At 35.4% G+C, this 20,846-nt stretch overlaps 1 protein-coding gene across 1 annotated transcript in view; it reads right to left on the reverse strand.

Moving 5' to 3' along the window:
- Positions 1-20,846, reverse strand: part of PCDH11X (protocadherin 11 X-linked) — a 508,255-nt gene that overhangs the window by 439,828 nt on the left and 47,581 nt on the right. The window contains 2 exon segments of the mRNA XM_040614703.1: positions 16,585-16,716; positions 16,718-17,169. Of these exon segments, the coding sequence (XP_040470637.1) occupies positions 16,585-16,716; positions 16,718-17,125 (540 nt within the window). The 5' untranslated portion in view covers positions 17,126-17,169.

A 20,846-nucleotide genomic window follows, 5' to 3' on the forward strand; every position in this document is an offset into this window, starting at 1 on the left:
CTAGAGTAAGTTATATTCCTAAAAACAGCTTCCCTGTGAGTTTTTTGGGATCAAAAATCTTAAAAGCATATTTGATACATACTTTCATAGTTAGTTATACGCAAGAATAAATTAATTCCTAAAAACAAAAATAAAATTCCACTTTCACGCTAATACACTTGTGCTATTTCTCAGACTTGGAATCAATGATGAAATTGATAAATTGATCCACAAGAAAGAAAATAAAATTAAGACTAACAGAATGGCACATTTACAGGGGAAACACCAAACATACATCATTCCACTCCAGCTTTTCTGCTCAAATTTGTTCACTGTTTATGTTCTCTAGAAGCAATTCAGTTTTGTATATACATTACAAATTTTGGCTAATGAGCAGGGATTTTTCCTTCAATAGGAAGTAACATTAAAAAAAAAAAAAACAAAACCGCACCCCAGAACACAATAAGCCAACATTTAAGCATGAAGAATACCAGCTTCAGAAGGTAAATATCATATCCATCTCCCGTTGCAAAGATCTAAATTAGTCCCATCAGGTGACATGTATCCTCCAATAAATTGTGAGCTAACTATCCTCCGAGTCTGAGACAGGCTCTCCCACAATTCAAGGGAAAAACTGCAGAGCGGTTAATCTTAGCAATAAAAGTAAGATGATGGGAAACAGGAAAGCTAACACCAGAATAAACAAAATAGCTGAAGTGTTATTTAGCGATGGGACTGACATCACACAGGCTGTACTATTCCAGAAAAAACAAATTAAGGAAAGATAGTTGAAGCCATTTCTGCCCAGTAACAACTCACGTAATCCAAGTCAGAGGAAGAAGCAAGCTTTCCCAGGTCTGGATCCACTCAAAGTTCTGTCCTGAGGTTAATTTACTGTCTTAAAACAGACGTTTCCAAACAACAGTGCACATACTGTTTGTGGTACAGTAAAACTTCATAACATGCACACAGAAAATGGACCGGTAGACTCCTCCTTAGTGGAAAACACCAACAGTTTTTGGGGCAATCAACATGATTTCAATTACCAAGGTGTTAGTGTGGCAAACAAGAACTACAGAAATTTCCTAGACTCTTCGTAACTACCCCACTATAATAATAACCTGAGGTTAAAGAACCATTGCAATACCCATTGACTTAATCTTGTTTTGAGACACCTGCTGACAAAAACAGCATCTCTCAGCCAAATACAGGTTAGAACTAGGAAAGCGGTTTTAAGGAAGCACCCTCTGGGGAAGGTAACATGCCACAAATAATTTAATGCCAAGTTTAGCCTTCACATTCTAAAAATGTGATGTAAACAACTGAATCTACCAAACCAAAACTACTAAAATAAATCAACCTAAATTCCAGCAAAACCATGTTAACTTATCTCCACCAACTGGGAAACTATCTATCAGCATGGAAAATGAAACACACCTCCAACAATTTAACCTAAACACTCTTTAAATGATTTTTAACTCAGACACAAAGACTTAACCCTATACCTTGATTTTTACACTTACTTCATTTTTATTTCTTTATTTTAAAGGGTTTCATGTATTGTTAGGATTCTTGCATGTATTTGTTATTAAGCTACAAGATTGACTTTCTTCTATTTATGAGGCAATGAGTTAAACTAATACTTGATTTTAAATTAAAAGTTAAGCACAATACTACTATTTTTAAAACATGCCTAGACATTCTACCCATTACTACATCTGCCTTTACACACTTGAAATAAGATAAAACAAGTACTCTCCATGTAAGGATTGAGTCAATTTGTTCACAGAAATCTGCAGGACTGCTCACCACAACAAAATAGCTTTCAGTTGTTACATAGAATCACAATTTAAAGCGCTATCTCAAAATCCTAAGGCGACACCATAAAACTAGTTGCTAAATGTTGTGCATTCTACCTACGAGTTAAAAATCCACTTCCACCCTCAATTAATTTTACTGTTACCATAAGAATAGACCTACTGTGGGTATATGATGAACACATTGTAAAACGTAAAATCAAATGAGATCTGTTTCAAAAATTCAGCATTATGGCTTTTAACAAAACTGCAAACCTAGACTAAATTAGTGAAAGGAGTATGACAGCTGAAATGACAGAGCCTCCAAGAGGCCTAAGCATTATTAAAGTTTTTCCTTATTATGCTCTTAGGCACAATCTGATTAGTTCCAACAGCTGCCTAGCAGGAGAAGCCAACCAATAATTCCACAGTTATATGTATATTAATGTATCTCTTTAGTTTTCAGTGATTTCAGAGCCAGGTAGCACAGAGCACTATAGCATGACCTTGTATCTTTTGATTTATTGTGATACTGAATATTTCAAATGCAAACCATGTCAGAAATTCCTGATCCTCACAGCGTAAGTTACTGTATTAAAACCTTTTCTGATAGACAAATTTGTTTCACCCACTTGTACAGAATGAAAAAAAACCACACAAAAAAAAAAAGGGAAAAAAACCCAACTGCACATAACTTAAAACTAGTCAGTTTTCTGTTAGATGCATTGAGCAACAAAAACCAATTTTGTTACCTTGCTCATGAAACCCAGTACCCTGTAGCATATGCTGTGCTGTGACAAGTATGTAGTTGAACTTCAAACCAATATTCAAAAAGACTTCACTCCTGTTTATAAGAACTCTTCAGGCATTATCTGAACATTACAACAGCAATGAGGAGACCGCTAGTTTCACCATTTCCCTATGAATAGGAAACACACTGCACACACATTCACCACCCACCACCCACCCCTGACACATTAATTATTGTGAAAGGTTTCAAGCCTAGGAGTGAGACTTTCAACCAAATGGAATATTGAATTATACAACTGTAAATCAAATATTTTTGAAGTTATTATCAAAACTAATCATGGATATGGAAGCATCTAAAACCCTCAGGCTTTACTTCCACAAAGGTAAATTAGCTTCTTAAAGAGCCTTGACTCTTCTTCCAGTTCCTTAACATAGGAAAAACTTAGGAGAAAACCTTATTCCTTGAGTAGTACAAAGTTTTCTGCCACGGGGTAGCAGAAAAAATTCTGCTTATATCTCTGGCCTTTACTTCTCACCTTAGCTCAAGCACACATACATTTCAAATATGAACCACAGTAATTTTATTTCTACTTAATGTAATAGAATGAGCATGCTTCTTTTTGAAAAATGTATTTGCACACCTTCAGATCTCCTTCATGAGCTTATGAAAAAAACTATAAACATTTTTAAGTAAAATAAAGTTTAATTCCTTCATCACTGTATCCAAAACTTATTTCAAAGACAGTGCTGTTTTCACAGTACAAGAATGTCACCAGTGGAATGATGGAAACAGAAGCTAAAGTAAGTGCTTGTCACTTGATGGTAGGTTCTAAAACTTTGCTAAAATTCCAAATGCTCACATTATACCATTTATAATTTTTACAGAATATGTTTAAAACCTAACTGGAGAAACCACACATAAGAAAAAAAATCCAGATAAGAATATCAGAACCACCACTTCTGCACAAGAAATCTGTTAACCTCAAATTGGTGAAAGCTCAGGAATAGCTTTGGAAAATACGCTTGTGCTCTTTTTACAATCTCTCCTAAGTATTTGATACCAAGTGTTAGAGACAGGATACAAGATCAGACGAAACAAATTTTCATTCAGCAAGCCCGTTCTCAGGTCAAGTCAGTATCATTCACATCACTTACCTATAAGGAAACTGAGGCAGAAGTGACTCACTCACAACTACAGACCAGTAACAAAACCACAAGGACTCAAATCTCACAAGTTCAGTGACCCTCAAAGATCACATCACCAGGGTACAGAGCACACATGTTACAGAAAACACCACCAAAGCACAAATAATACTGGTTTAGATACCATTTAAAAAATGAGAACAGGATTTTCAAGTCAATTGCACCCTTTTAGAAAATGCCACTATTTCTCACATAGCATTGCTCTACATAAAAAGTAAAAAAATATTCAGATTGCTCATTTATTCTCTCCCAAAGTTAGTAGAAAGAATGGTGATAAACTTGACCTTTTATAGAAGTCATAAACATTGTAAATTGTCATAATAATCATCCTGCCATTCATAAACCACAGTACTAAAAGACAGACCATTGGAATGGTCTTTCTGTTTATGTATTCACTCTTTGATCATTTGCATTTTTTTAAAACAATGTTTATGTTTCCCTTACTTATGATTGAAATTCACACACTTTTACCTTCTTGGAACCCACCTTCACAAGCAAACTTGAAAGAAAAAACCACCACAGAAACAAGAGATTATATCACTGTCCTTGCTGTCTATTCCTGTCACTGGTTAGCACAGACCCAAAACAACCAGGCTGGCCAAGGTAACTATTTGAGACTGAAAACAGAGACAAGGCAAGACTGAGAAGACAACAGCCCAACTAAGTTCCATATGTGAAAATGTACAGCAAAGGTCATAAAGTCTTAACACAATGCACATCAAAATCTGATTAATAAAAAAAACCAAACATCAGAAGCAGATATTAAATACACACTAACGATTTCCCTCCCCCCCTTTAACTTTGTCCAAGGTCCAATTAGGCATTTAACTTAATTGTCATGAACTCCAAATGACGCTGGCAATTAAAGGCTTAATTTTTTCAAGTGACAACTTCTTATAGGTATCAGACAACTACAGAACTACTTCAGAAGTTAAAAAAAGTCGTTAATGTAAAGTCTTACAGAGAACTAGGTGATCTGTAAACTTCAAGGCACTGATTCATGTTCTGGTATTTTACAAGCATAGCAAGTACCTTGGATATTCATTGCATGGATATTTCAAACAATAAATGGTGTGCAACACTGATGGAAAGCAGGAAAGTTCTAACAATCTTTTACGGTCTATTTGAAAGACTGGCTTTCAAATTATGGTATTCATACATTGTGCTGGCTTTCCATACAAAGGTCAATTCACCAATGGAAAATACCAATATTGAAGTTACATGGAAAACTGGATAGGAAAAAAACCTAGAAGCTACTACTTTGTTTATACCTTTAAACGTGCTACAACAAATAGGTTTGAAAATTCAGTAATGGAAATGATGAAAAGTATATGGTTGCAGTTAAAATGAAGAGGAAAAAGTAATCTCAAAGTGAAAAGCCATAAAGTATCCCATTCTGAAAAGCACAGACAGGAACATTCTGACTGAAAAGAAAAAGAAAAGGTGGGGGGAGAATGATAAAGCAAAGAGAAAAAACTACAATTATCTGACTTTGGAACATCAGCAATAACCAAAGCAGTAATACACATCACATTAATAGAGTGAGCAATTATAACACAATGTGAGAAAAATGTATTTCTATACTGACAGCTGATGACTCAGAATTCATTCCTTTTACCAATGTTGCTTTTTGTTTCTTTAAAATTGTCTGAAATGCTCTTTACTACATGTCCAAGCTTCAAAAGCTCTACAGGACTTCAATGTTCAGACCAATTATATTGCCGGGCTGCAGAATATAAATTACTTTGTAATAAACCTTTCTTTCAGGAATAAAAATAACCACACTAATGCAGTCAAGTGCCACCGATCCATGGTGACACTTGATTTAAATGTATTATTTGATAGCTGAAAAAATGTAATTTTGGACTTACCTTTCTCTCCTCCCTGTACTTCCTCTTAAAAAGAGGAAATGCATTACATACGGTGTATTTGGGGGAAAACCAGCTAGGAATGTTTAAAACTCTATCACTAACATTCAATATTAGAAAGATAAAAGCAAAATTAAAATCAAGAACACATTAGTATTGTAAAAGCTTCTTTTATTTCTACACTTTAGAATATTAAGGCAGGAAAAACTGTTACTGTCTCTCCTATTTTCAAACATATCTTTGAAATTGGAAATCTTCATCCCTCCCAAAAACAGAGGTCATGGAAAAGTAAGTTGGATGACACAAAAATCTGAAAATTTATTGAACATTATCATTGCCTTTATTTTTTCTTTTCTTTACTAAACATTTAAAAAATACTACTTTTTTATTGCGTCATACGTATATGTGAAAGAGACAACTATTAATGACTAACTTGGAACTGTTAATAATAATTAGAATAAGTTTATCTGCATGCAGTCTCCTGTAAACCTAGCTCAAGGTCTCTCACAACAGTCATCCCTAATACAAGTAAAATATGTATTGCTGCATCTATTAAAATGACTAAAAGCAGCAAGGAAAAAAAAGATCAAACTCACAAGATTATTCTGAAACTAGAATTACTACGGACCCAAAGAACTTTTACATTCCATGCAACAATACTGAGTACAATTAGTTAATTTTCTTCTAGAACTTATGATAATTATCTTTAATTTGGTCAAAAAAAAAAAAAACAAATGGTCTTTAGAACTAGTATATTTCACACATGGATGGTGACAGCTCTTGCAATCTTCAGTAATAAGGTTCTTATTTAGTAATAAACAAGTTTACTAACAAAATTATTAACTAAGAAAATTACCAAACACTTTAAAAATTCTGTTGGACACATTGGTGATGGCTACTATATCAAGCAGAAAAACAAAGTCAGTATCAGTAACATAATTAATAAATAAATTGTCTGAAGTTCAAAAATTAAAAGAAAAAAAATTACCTATGTTAGGTCATTCCTTAAAGATAGAAATAGGGGCCAGAAAGAAACATCATTATTCACAGATACTGACAGTGAACACACACACAAAAAAAATAAAATTATATATATATATATGCACACACCAGCACAATGGTGGTAAACTCGCAGGGTATTTTGAAAAGGCTCCTACCCATTTCCTTTGTGACATAAAAAATATAAAGTCTTTAAAATACTGTAGATTTCAAGACAGTAGTAAAGATTATGGGTGCAGTATAATTTGTCCTAAGTGCACTGTTAGCAACCTGTCAGAACAAAAAGATGGCATATATATAAAATTGCTAAATACACATATATGCTAAGCCACAATTATTTCTTCTACTGCACCTGAGAAAAAGTTCCCAGAAGAGGTAATTCATTAGCGCCTTTCTCACCTATCACATCTGGGGAAAGGTAACAGCCAGAAACCTGAAGGCCATATTTGATCCTTGAATATTTTGGAGGGCCCTGATCTATGCAAAGCAAGTAGGACAGACAAATTTTCAAAAGCACAAGAAAGAGACACTCAAAGGAGTCAGGTGACTTATCACAGATTCAAGAACAGGCTTATACACTTCTTGGATGGCTGCAAGATCTCTGTGGATCCTGCCAGCTGTATCTGGTAGCAAATAACTGCTACCTTGTTGGAATGACACACAGGTTAGGGCAGTATAAAAACAATGGCAAATGGAAACAGGTGATGACATCTGAGGGCCTGAAATTCTTGCAAGTTGTCTGAGAATCATCATCAAGTCATGAAAACTTAGCAGAGGTCTGCTGAATTCCTCACCCTTCTCTATATTTGCACTTTTCTTGCCACTGTAAGGCAGTTAGAATGTCTTAATACATTAGGAAAGCATGTAGCAATGTTGTCCTCTTCACCAGCGTACTTCTGTGGCTAATTTGGTGTTCATCTCTAGATACAGGTTTCAAAACTGTTCTGATTTTAAAAACCTGCATATATGGGTTAAGCAATGATCAAGAGCTGCTTCTATAATTGATAAAAGCATTTAGTCCTCAAAGGCACTGAGAAGTTTATTTCATTTTAGACTGTGAAGGTACCGATTTTTCAAAGACTGCACTTCAATGTTAGATTGTGATGAGGAAAGCTAATGATAGCTGCAAAAATTAAAATTTCAATTTACATTTTTTTACTTACATATATATTTTTAATATAGCCCCAAGGAAGAGCATGAAATATATTGAGAGACAGCGTGCATTTCTACTACCCTAACACAAATTATTTTTTCCAAGTAGTGATATACTTATAGACAAGAAATCTATGTGCAACTGTAACAAACATCATACTCTGTAGTGATATCCAATTAAAACTGTTATCTTCTTGCTTGCGTCTTGTAGAAAGGAGAAAATAGAGAAGTCAAGTCAAATAAAAATAATAGTTTCCTACCGTCTGAAACTGAGGAGGATTTTATGGCAAGCCTAACACAAGGAAAAGTTCAAGGCATCTTCTACTGAAATTGAAGTCTTGATCAAGTAAAAACTCAATCGTTACTCCAGTTTTAACTTTCAGAGATCTTCCTAGATAATTTGATTGTTTGTCTGCACTTATGAAATATTTAGCCAATAATTTTTGGAATTAACCAGTATAGAGATGTAACACTTGATTTCTTTCTTTCCTCCAAGTAGCTCATAAGATACAGCTATCTGAAGCTAAGTAAGCACATTTAACAACAACAAAAAAACAACCACACACACACAAAAAAAAAAAAAAAAGCAAAAAAACAAAAAACACACCAACAACAAACCCCAACCCTGTCCTCCAGATAACCATCACCAGCATCTAAACCTACAGAAAAGGGCAACAAGTTTTCAGTACACTGCTGCTTATGTGGAACATTCAAAGAATTTCAGAAAGTTCAGTGAATGAGACTATTTATAAGCTGTAACACACAAACGACACTGAAAACAGTTTCTGTCATGTGTTTTACACCTGTAGTCAATTCAAATATTACCAACATTAGAATTTTTGGCAACGTGTAAAGGTTTTAAAAGAACAAAATTAAGCATTGAAAATTAAGGTGACCATGAAATATGAGTGAACTGAATTTGAACATGACCTTTAACATTTTTCTATAAATTTGTCTCAGAGGTGCACTGCATTGCCATTGTAAACCTAAAAATTAGCCATTCATGTGAGGAAACTTCAGTGTAACTGCTTAATACAACACACTTTTTTAAACTTTGTTTGATGTTGTATACTTGCAGTTTCAATACCATGCATATATGTAATCCAAACTATAATATTGAGACACATGGGGGTTTTGTTACTGCTTTTATTGTGGTTTACTGTTGAGAGCATTATAGATAGCGTAATTGGCAATTTCTTTCCATATAAATAAAACTGAAGTTTTTACTCAGTCTGTTTTGGGAAAGTATTAATTTTTAAGTGTTGTCTATATACTTGGTTTCAAGAGGACCATGTAAACAAATCCTTAGTCTATTATGCTCAGAAAACATCAGCACATCTGTGTTAACTAGCATACTGATCTGTCTGGACATAAGCAAAAGATAATATTCATATAAGATAGATGAAGTGAAGGTCTCCATTTGACAGATTTGTGCCTTCCAGCTCGAGTCTATCATCCTTCCCACACAGAGACATGCTAAGTTATATATTATTGTTCCATGACAGCTAGTGTGAAATTCAGAGCCTTGAATGCAAAAAGATACACCAACTTGTCCCTCACCCTAACTCACTGAACTTACTATGCCTGGAAGCAAGACTTTCTCCTCCAGTCTTCAGTCAATCCCCCAAAGGGATGTCAGGATAATGGAACCTGACAGTTCTACAGTAATAATGCCATAAACCACCCTAAAGGAGCCTTGTATCAACCAACAAGCAGCAATTACCTTGACTCAGTACCACCCGTAAGTAGTACAGTTTTATTTACTTAGAGGCACTAATTCACAGCTCTAAAAATGCAAATCAAGTATTTTCCGTTTTAAAAATCAGTAATTTCAAGATTTAACAGAAATATGGAATGGCACTTCAACCTCTACAAATTTATATTAGAAGGAAGTAAGGTAAGTTTTACAAACATCAACTATTTGTGCAGTCGGCCATCTCAGTAAGCAGTATTTGTAAATCTTCAAGGGACTGCTAAAATTCTTGTCGCTTCAGATAGTAATTGTCCACATCTCAGTGGAGAAGACAAGGAAAGAGAACCACCCGTGAGAAAAAAATGAAGCTATGCTATAACATTAAACAAATACACTGATCTTCTAGCAGTAATGCAGAAAGGGAAAGTCATTTTGATTCTGACCTACCCCAAAGCCACGGTGGACTTAGGGGAAAAAAGACATTCAAAAGACACCTTGTCTGTCCTAGAAACCCCCTCTCTTCTAAAGGGCAGCTAAAAGTTACTTTAAAAAGACAATGTGTCCAACTCTCCATATTTATTAAATTACAGGCACTAGAGGGTGACCTTAGAGCTTGACTGGAGTGCAACTCCAGAGCAAAAAAATTCCTCAATCTATTTTTGAGCTCCCTAAATTCATTACCTTCCCCATCTCTGCTGGCACATGAAATGGGAAAGAAGACATACTACTGTTCCACAAATACATGAAGTATAATTCATATGAGCCATTACAATGGAGATGGAAGCTAACTTGTCCTGCAAAGTTATGCTGAATGATACCCCTATGCTAATTCAATTAAGGCATTGCAAGGTAAGAAAAATAGACCATCCCCACTTCCAAGCAGAAATACAGAATCTTAGTTTAAGCTACATGTCAGGGGGAGGGGTGAGGAAACACCAACCCTCAAATGCTTTTTTAACATGCATCTTATTTTCACCTGCTATATAAGCACTGCCAAATTTAGGATTTAACAAAACCATTATTTCTCAGTTTTAGGTTCAAATACCTAAGTACTATTGTTACCTGGGACACCAATACATGTGTAATGGACTTTTATTTTAGCATCAGTGAATCTGGAAATATCACTGACCAGCTAACCTTTCTTCAATGACAAGAAAGAAATACCAAAAAGTTATTGTCATTGTCTTATCAGGAAGTCAAGAAATTTCCTATCTGAATCATGTATTTTCCTGAGTATATGTAAGTCTGAAAATGAAAAGTCTTGGAATCTGGGATAGCCATCTCCTATAATTCAGCCATATGTCGCTTGCACAATTACTAGAAAGGGTTGCTAATAAAAAAAAAGTGCAAAAATACTTTGCCACTAGTGTGCTACCAAAAAATTACAAAGAATTTTGGATAACAGGCCAATAATGATGTTGGAATTTACCTAATCTTGTTATGCAATATTCAGTAAGACCTGAAAATATTAATAAATGCCTGTTTACATGTAGAAAAATCTCTGCCTTGGCAGTTTTTTCACAGAAGGCAGATATCGATTAACAACCACACCAGGCTTTCTGTGACCTACTTAAAGGGCCAATATACCGCTTCATTTTCCTTTCATACTGCTGAAGCCTACACAGAAGAATCATCCACATTAATTTCAGTATGATTACCTGTTTAATTCTCCCTCATTCAAACATGGTCTGAGACTAAAAGTGGGGGTTGCTGCTTCAGCTTCCACTTAAAGGAATGAAAGCATAAAAAAAGGGCAGAAATGAAAGGTTCAAACAACTGATGCTTGGGACAATGAAGATGATCTGGTGAACTCATGTTAAGGAAATTTAAGCCTGTGTCACTACACACTGAGTTTGAGTGACATTAGCCATGCTTTCTTCCTCTCTATATATACTGAACCACTCAAATACTGGTGCAGCATTAAAACACAAACAGGTTATAGAAAAGTTTTGTTTCTCCGCTGTTAGTGTTTTTGACTATCAAATTTGTATTACTGCTTATGATATGATTATTAACAATGATTTCATTCATCTTTCTGGTTCCAATTTAACTACAAATCTAGTCTTACGCTACAATTTTGATGTAACTATCTTTAATTTTACATAAAACACATGCCCTTTCATTCTTGATTTTCTGAACAGTGATACTAGTTACTTGATCCAGAACTACTGTAAGGCTCAGAAATAACCTAGTTTCAAGTGCAAGACTCAAATATGATGAATATTTGTGATCTTCATTTTCCATGGGTCATGTAATTGGTAAACTGTATAAAAAAGGAGAAAGTTTCTATTGAAAGACATAAGAAGAGATCATCTACAGTAGCAAGAGGTAACTCTCCTCCTCAGAGACAAGACTGATATGTTGTGAGAATGAGTAAGAATCTATTTTGTCAGATTACAGAGGTATGAACTGACAGCTACAAAAAGATTATTATATTATTCTAGAAGGAATGCACCAGCTGCTTCTGATAAGTAAATACAGGAAAATTACTGTAACAGGTAAGAGTAATGCTGTAACAGTAACGCCAATCTAATTTCCTCCTAAACTGTAACAGATTAAAGCAACAACCGATTAGCACACAGGATTAGCTCACAGAAGAAAATGCTCTCCTCCTTTAAGAGTAGTTACGCAGTCCACTGCTGAGTATGGTTGCCCCTATACAATATCTAATGCATGTGGTATACCTAGTTGACAAGAAATGATAACTAATCAATAAAAATAATTTACTTTAAAACATGCATTTATATGAATCCTTTTGGAAGTACACGTGATGCTCCATTACAGTGCTTCAACACGGAATTCTATTAAAAACCTGCTCTGAAACAGCTCTCCATTTTAATATGTAAGAGAAGACAGAAATACTTCACACTAAAATCTCCATAGTCAAAGGCAGAGGCCTGTGACACCTCCATATTCTAAGTGTATTAATCAGGCTATACTAAATATTAGCTTGCCTTGAACTCAAATATAAATGTACCAAGATGTACAGACACAATGTACATTTCACATCAGTGTGTAAGCAATGTGAACGCCCTGAAGAAGTGCAGAAAGACTTGTAGGCTTAGCTGCCTACCAGGGTTAAATAAGAATATTTGTAGATTCATCCTTAATTAGCTATCTCAGTTTATTACCATTTGAATTTAGAATTTCCTTTTACATTCTGATACGTTAACATACTACTTCTTTTTAGAAATGCCTCTTTTTCCCTGTCATTCCCAGTTTAAGTAGTTATCTCAACTGAGACCAAGTAACAAGTTTTTCCATCTGGCCATTTCTTTCTCTGAAATACTTCACTATCTGTCTTAGCTGCCCCTTCTACTATCCTACTATCGGTTATGCCATCTTTCTGTCCAATTTAGACTTGGAGTTATGAGAAATTTCTCATTAGAAATGCTTTTTCTTTTATTTTTAAATCTTATCTAATTAAGTCTTCCCTCCTTAGCCCTATTCATAGTAAACACTGTTTGCTATTTGAACCCTTAATGTCACCCTATCCACAGTCAGCTTTGAGCATCCCAGCAGCGAAGCATTATTTTTTATAATGCTATACACAACAATTCCTATTGGTAACAGCAGAGGTTACACAAAACTTGTCTTTTTATAGAGTTCGTCCATTTCAGACACTGTATAGTTGAATCACAGACACGGGAAAGTTTTGAGGTTGCAGTACCATACATCAGTTACATATAAAGAAGTTATTTTCTATTGAGGTACATTTTGAGAAGATGCAGACAGGCAAAAAATACCTGTTTACTAATCAGTGTGGTAAATAAACCATTCTGGTATTAAATAAATCAAATCCTGTGTTAGGAAACTTCCAAGTAATGCTGAACCCAAAGTACAACAATACCTTTCTTACAATGTTGTTTTTCTTCTATTTTAGAAGGATTTTTAGAAAAAGGCAGGAGATTAAAATAACAGGAAAGTCTGTTACAAAGTTAAAAGACTGTATGATTAACTACCTACTTTACAAAGGAAACTGAATACCACAACTATGTGCAACCTCCTTCCCCATACTTTGAGAGGGACAATAAGTATAACAGAGAGAGGAAAGGTTGTTTACTTTCCCAACAAGGTAGAGAGCTGCTAAAAATCTGTTAAAAACCTATAAACTATTAAGCTTTGTATTGAGTTTGTTCTTTGGTAGGCATTGTTATGGCAAAAATCTCTTTGTCTTCTAGCAAAATCAGCCTGGCTTCACACAGACAATAAGCATATTCAAAAAGTTTAGCTAAAGTGAGTGAAATTAACTGAAGAACTTTTTCTTCATTGCACAGCTTGTCAATTCGCTATTACTTTTTCTAAAATACAGAGCAACACATTTCACTCCACGGCTTCACGTATGCTAAAGCATCAGCCTTTGTGCTTCTACAGTGACTTGCATATCTTATCATCTCCCACTCCTCTGCCATCCTCTAAACAAGCTGCCCCACTCATCATCTTCATATCCGATGCATCCCAAAATTTCCCACCACACTGTCATATCAGCCCTGCTAGACTCATACTGTTCAGAAGGCATGACAGTTACATGTGCTGCAGTTCCCCTACTTTTCTGTATGCTGGTTATAAAAGGAAGGAAAAGGTGAACACATATCAGAAGTCAGAAGACATTAGTATCTTCAGACTACACCCCAAAAAACAGCATAGGGTAATGCCTATGAGAAAAGCATTTTGAAAGAAAAGCCAAGCAGTGTCATCCATGTGCACCCACCACCCTCCCTCCTGGTATTTCAGAGTTACACAGGGAAGCGTTCTCAGTCACCACCTCTCTTCCCTTCCATCTCCATATTCTGCCCCAGTGATGGGCAGATCTTTGTACATACTACATTCCCTGCTTGCTCATCAGAATCCTTCACTTCTACTACATTATTCTCCTTCTTATATGATCACTTTAGGTATTAACATTGTAAAAACTACCAATGGAATAACATCCAGACATCACTATTCCAAATGGCGTCTGGCTGTCCTAAAGTGCTTCTTGGTTTTACATATATTTTTCAAAGTATGTGAAATTGCTGGCTTATTTAAAGGCAGCGGATCCATAGCTCAAAAAGTACTTGACCAACAGGCATGCAAGAAAAAAAAACCAATTAATAAATTTAAGAGATCTGTCTGCAGGGCTGTGATTTTACCAATTATTTTGGCTGTGACACGTCTTGCACAAAATTTCAGAACTTTCAGTCCATGCCAGTGTGTGTTTTCATCCTCATCATCTTTCTTTCCCTTATGTGGCAAAAGCAGTTTTCCAAAAGACACTTGAAGAAACATGTAACTGATTTTATTTATGTTTTCCCCCCTAACTCAAACACCATGTTACTGTTGTTGTTTTGAAAGTTACTTGCACATCTCTGTGAAATCTCATCTCACATCAGACAAGGCCTTATGCCCTGCACTACTTTTGGTACAGAACGGTAGCTGGTATTTTAGATGAGCTCCCACCTGCATGATACAAATATGCTATCATTCTGCTGATCTGTTAACATTCCATTTCTGAACACACAGTCCAAAAAACTCAAAAAACAAGACCGCTATTGTGATGATCTGAACTGTTGCTCACTCAATCTCAGGGACTCCCGATTTTGTTGTTTTCTGTTTTTTTCCTCTTCCTTGAAAAACAGCAAGTTTCTCTCAGCTATATTAGCTCTCTATTCAGACCATGTATTCTTCTGCCATGTTTTGTCTGTATCTCTGGCTTTTTTATTAGTTTCTACCCCTACTGCTATTTATTTAGTATGCTGTTACTCATTCCCCACATTTTCATTTAAGACACCAAATGAAGACAACTGCATCCTGCTGGACAACTCTGGTTAGCTATCTAAAAAAACCCAAACGTAAAGCAACCACGTTATGCAGATCTGTCTGCATTCAGTATAACCTAGGGATCTAGAAGTTTTAATGAGCTTACTACAAAGACCTCAAACTTTGTAGTAAGTTCTTGAAAAGTTCTAAATTCCCAGGCTATACTGACAGCATACAGACGTATGTGGGTGGTTTGGGATTGGTTGGTTGTTTGGGTTTTTTTGATAGGTAACCTGCAGTGTCCAGTGGCATGCAGTTTTCTGAAAGAGATTTTTCTATCTTTGTCACTAGTTAGTACCCACAGTGCTAAAACTGCCTCCGGTTCTAAGTAATTTAAAAGAGCTAAAATAAGGCAGCACTTTATTTTTATTAAATTGCTAGTAAGTACTGATATCAGCGAATATCAGCTATCAAGTCAATCAGGCAATATAGTGGCCTATATAGTCTATATTCTTCCAGTCAGTAATGAAGGTGTCAGATTGGTTGCTGAGCTGTCAAACTACCCAACAGTTCCCTATTCCAAATCAAGGGAAGTGAAGACATTCTCAGCTTCCCACATAATAACCCAACAGTTTTAGGGTAAGTTCCTTTCCTGTTCTGAACTCTCCAGCTATGTAAATTCAACTGAAATTAATCCTTTATTTAGCAATCACAGTCTTACATACCACATGTTTACATGTTATTCTTTTGTTCCCTAAATTGCAGTTCTCCTGTTTGCTAGAAAGAGTAAAGGAAGAAAAGTATAAAATACCTGCTCTTACACAGCCACTAGCACTGCTATCCTGGCATTCATGCATACCTTGGACTTCCTCCTGCCCAGACGTTATGCCCACCCAAACATTATCGAGCTGCTTTAACAAATGGACTCTTTTTCATTCTGGAATAGCTCATCAGTATACAGATGAGCATCACAACACATTAAGCTTCTGGGTTATGTTCTACTGCTCAAATCTAACAGCCATGCAAGAGAAAGACAAAGCCAATGCAAAGTATCATTGCACTTGGCACAGTCATGCTGGTGGCAATAAGAACACATATTTAATGGTCTAAGACAACTGTCAGCCAAAGTACAAACACTTTGAATGCTGGCGGAGAGTTCATGAAGACATGAATGTTTCATCATACTGTTACATACACATAGATAAACAGCTTTCCACAAAGTTAAGATATGATGCACCAGAATGCACGCAGGGGTATAGATTAACACGCACGTCAAGACAGGTATCTGCAGAGCACCATTGCTGTGGTACACAGCTTCATGTATCAAATGGGTTGATAAGGACTAGCAACATTTGTGGGAAGACAGTAACACAGACAGTAACATAGAAGAATGGAAGAAACCCACCTTAAGGAGTTCATAGTGTTGAATACCATTCGCACCAATGTCCGGATCGATGGCAGACGGGACAGAATAGCGAGAATTAATTGCGGTGTTTTCAGGGATAGAGATGTTAATAACTGTTGAGGGAAAGAGGGGGGGCATTGTCATTTATATCCTCTATTAGGAATCTTATCTTGACCAGTCTGAAAACTTCATCAGGCAAAACAGCAACCTCCACCTCATAAAAGCAGCGATTCTCACTAAAGATGCCAGAGCACAGCTTCTCTCTGTCTATGCGGTTTGCAGCTGTGAATATCTCACCAGTGTTCTCCTCCACCCGTACTAATGGTACATCCCCAGTCTTATACACAAGCTTGAACTGTAGCGGTGAGGAAAGGGGCACATCTGGGTCCAGCGTTAGGTTAAGATCCTTGAGCAAATTGCCAATGAGGACATTTTCAGGCAGTTCTTCCCGCACGGTATAATTCTTCTCCTGTGCGCCAGATTGAAATACAATACAGGCTAATAAGACTGCCAAGAGGTAGGTTCCAGAAAGTAAGTCCATCTCCAGAATGACTAATGAGTATTCGTGTAGAACACCAAGAGTAGCTAGAAAAAGGAAAAGAAAGAAAGAAAAATTCTTTTAAAATTTACATAATATTGTGTTCTTGAAGTGATGGAGACATGAAAGGAGTGCCTTTCCTATGGCAAATAATGTGAACTGTTTCAAAACACTACTAGCAAAGTGATATTTGACATTACAATCCTTAATAAAACATATAAAATTTCTTGCACTTTTTTTTTTTTTTCCTTAAAACTCTTTACTAAACACTGAGGTAAGAACCTTAGAACTGGATCACAGTGAATGAACAAATAAATACAAAACTATTTCCAGCATGAGATTTTCCTTTGTTCCTTAAGAAAACGTTCTTCCTTTGAACCCTCGGCCACATTGTCCTCAATTTTTTTTATTTTTTTTTTTTTGTTTCTGAAGAAAAAAGTAGGTAAGAACTTTGCAAGCAACCATCTGCTGAGCACCAGATCTTTTTATACCTCTTGCTCAGAGATAGGAAGCCAAAAAAACTCTTCTTAATTTTCCCCCAAGTTTTACACTGACAGAATTATGTAATATTTGTTAACAGCATGAAATCTGGCTATTTTTAATAGAGGAACTTAAACTGGCAATAAAACGTTATCTAGATGGGAAACTGGTCAGCTTCAGTCCACAATGGGTAGAAATCTGTCTAACACAAGGACATTAATACAGCAGTCCCTTTCTTTAAGATGACAAGATCTCATTTGACCTTTGGAAGTAAACATAAATACTAGTGCTCGATTCACTGAAATCTAGATTGTGTGTCTAAAGAGCAGTGCACAAATTCCAACACAGGAGAACAATAAAACATCAGAAGTTTTCAATGTAGTGCAATACAGATTTGCTCTGGGCTGACAAAAAGAAAATTCTTTACTTCCCAACCTAGTTTCAGAATACCAATATAGTCTCCTCTCAAGATTGTTAACCACCTCAAAAAGATGGGATTAGAATGGGATGATTTATAGGTACATACAGATCTGTGTACCTACAGCTTTCAGCTGAGAGTTTTTAAAGGAAAAATTGAATTCCATGTATAAAATAAGCTGCTTTACCTAATCTTTGCATAATTCTGCCCTTCCAGAATTTAGGATAATCTAGGATAGTACTTCCGTAAGGTAGATGTTCAAGAGTCCCATCTAAAACGATTTTTTTAGTTAATAACATTTTAGCCCCTACCAGCTTAGCATCTGTTCAAATATACCCAACTCATCCACATTCATTTCATTGTGCAGGTAAAAATGTAATTTTTTTCCTCCCTTTTCTGATTTCATTCTCCCTGTCATAGCCTAGATTGATTTACTCCTGCAGATCAAGTTGCAGTGGTTGAAGAAATTACTGAAGCCAATAATTGTCTTCACCTGTTAGTTACTGCCTTTCAGCAGTACCACTTTCAGGGTAATTTAAACTAAAACACTTGACTTTGCAGTGGAACAGATTAGGAATAACTAATATTGCTGTTCCATTTAAACTCTGCAACCTGCTTTTGATTGGGAGTAAGTAACATATAAAGAACATTCCAACTAGATCTGCAGGGTCTATCTTTCCATGTCAGCATGATTTAACTGTAAAGCATTTTCTGGGTTTATGATTATACAAAAGGAGTAACATGAAATAAAAATCCAATCCTGCAAGCCTTCACTTATCAAAAAAGGCATTGCTCACTGGAGTAATTTAATTAACCTGAATGAGATTGCTGATGTGGGTGAGAACGGGATATGCAGTTCATGGGGCACAGTTAACACATTACCTGCAGTATTTTAGTAACTCACTAACTTATTTGCAGTATGTCACTAATTCAGTGCAAGTCACAACACAACACTAAACAGGCATTCAGGAGTGAAGAAACAGTGTACTATAAACAGCCATTTTATAAATCCCTTGTAATATCAAATTCTAAATATGTGAATAAGGAAGTCATCAGCAGACACTGATGATCATTAATGGTAACTCTATGGTAGCAGCATGAGTTTAATGAATGAGCTGTGGTGATATTGTACAAATGTACTGGTTTGACTATTATAATTAATTAACTGTCTTGTATTTCTGTAAATACATCTCCAGCAATTGTCACCCCACTAAAGTAATTCCCTATGTACATTCAACCTGCAGAAAGCTCTTATTTCAGGAAAGTAAATTTTGTATCTGCTATTAAATATATTTACATCGTTGCCATGCAAAACACTAATAAAAAATTTATCTGTTACAATGAAGGGCTGATGTTTTGCTTTGAGGGGAGTATTTACATTTCAGAATGGCAGCAGGTTCTGTGCATACTGAGAAGCACTAGTCTGCCACTTCTCTACTAGAAGTCAAACTGAAAAATCAACAAAACACAGGGGAAAAAACCTCAAGAACTTCACATCCTGATGTTTACAGAGTAGTATTTAAAACTTACCGTTCATTTCTGAGGAAGCGAAAAAAACTCAAACACAACCAATAAATATAAACCAAATTCCAGTCACTATCCCAAATTCTTCTGTGACAATATTAATGTAAGCTTTGCCTATAAAGTACAATGGTATAAAAAAAAAAAAAAAAAAACCGTCATGTATATACATCTTCCAAATAGATAATCTTACACTACTAAAAAAAATCCTTTGATTATTAACAAAGTTATTATGCTGCACTGCCTCCCTCTCTAGTTTTGAGGATACAGGGAATTTTAGTCACACTCAAAACAAAAGTCTGTTTGTGTTTACATAAGGATGAGTACACAAATTGAACAGTCTAACAAGTTCATGAAAAACTTTCCTAAATCAATTCTGAAAGTTGTGATAGTACCCGTGTGTGTGTGTATATATATACATATATATGTAAAATACCTCATAAAAATTCCTATCACCCCAGTTATACCTGCAGTGGTTCTAGGGATTATGAAACAACCACAGCACAAGGCAAAGACTTTTTTCAGGAAAACTGTGAGGTGGCATGTCTTAGCATTACATTACTATGCGTATTTTTATAGATTTATTTTAAATGAAAAAGTTTGAACCATTTTGTTTAAACCATTTCTGTCGTATTAAATAAATTAAAACAGGGAAATAATAGAACAGCATTGTTATAAACTATGTTAAATAAAAGCTAACATGAATTTTTGTAATGTCATCTATTTTATATAATAATAATATTATTATTAATTATATTAATAATAAATCTACTGCCGTTGATTTTGCTGAACTATTAAAGGGTACAGCCAGGTAACAGGCAGTGTTACGAGTTTTAACAGAAAACTCATCTTGAAGTAGAAAAAAAACAACCAACAATTACTTACAATTCTTGAACTTCTATGGAATACATTATATTAAAATGGTCTTTACTTGTCTTTCTAAATAGTTTTAGGAGCAGTTTTTAACCTTTAAGAACTGCTCTAGAGCTAAAGACCTTTAAGGAGAAAAACCTCAATAGGACTCAAGTTTTCTGCTTAGATGTACAGTGGAACATCTTATGCCATGAGAAAGTGTTGTTCTTAAAGCAACCTATTTATATAGTCATAACTGTATATTGCCTGTCATTTGTGCCATAACATTGATAGAAGTACTGTGGCAACAGCAATGCAAAGAAAAAAAGCAGGAGGTACTTTCTAGCAACAAAGCTATGAAATCAGAGTATTTCTAGTGACGTACACTGTTTAGTACATCTCTCATACCTGTCTACATATCAACATCCCACAAAATGGCAAAACAATAGAAAT

The sequence above is a fragment of the Falco naumanni genome, chromosome 14 (assembly GCF_017639655.2).
Source record: "Falco naumanni isolate bFalNau1 chromosome 14, bFalNau1.pat, whole genome shotgun sequence".
NCBI classification, from domain to species: domain Eukaryota; kingdom Metazoa; phylum Chordata; class Aves; order Falconiformes; family Falconidae; genus Falco; species Falco naumanni.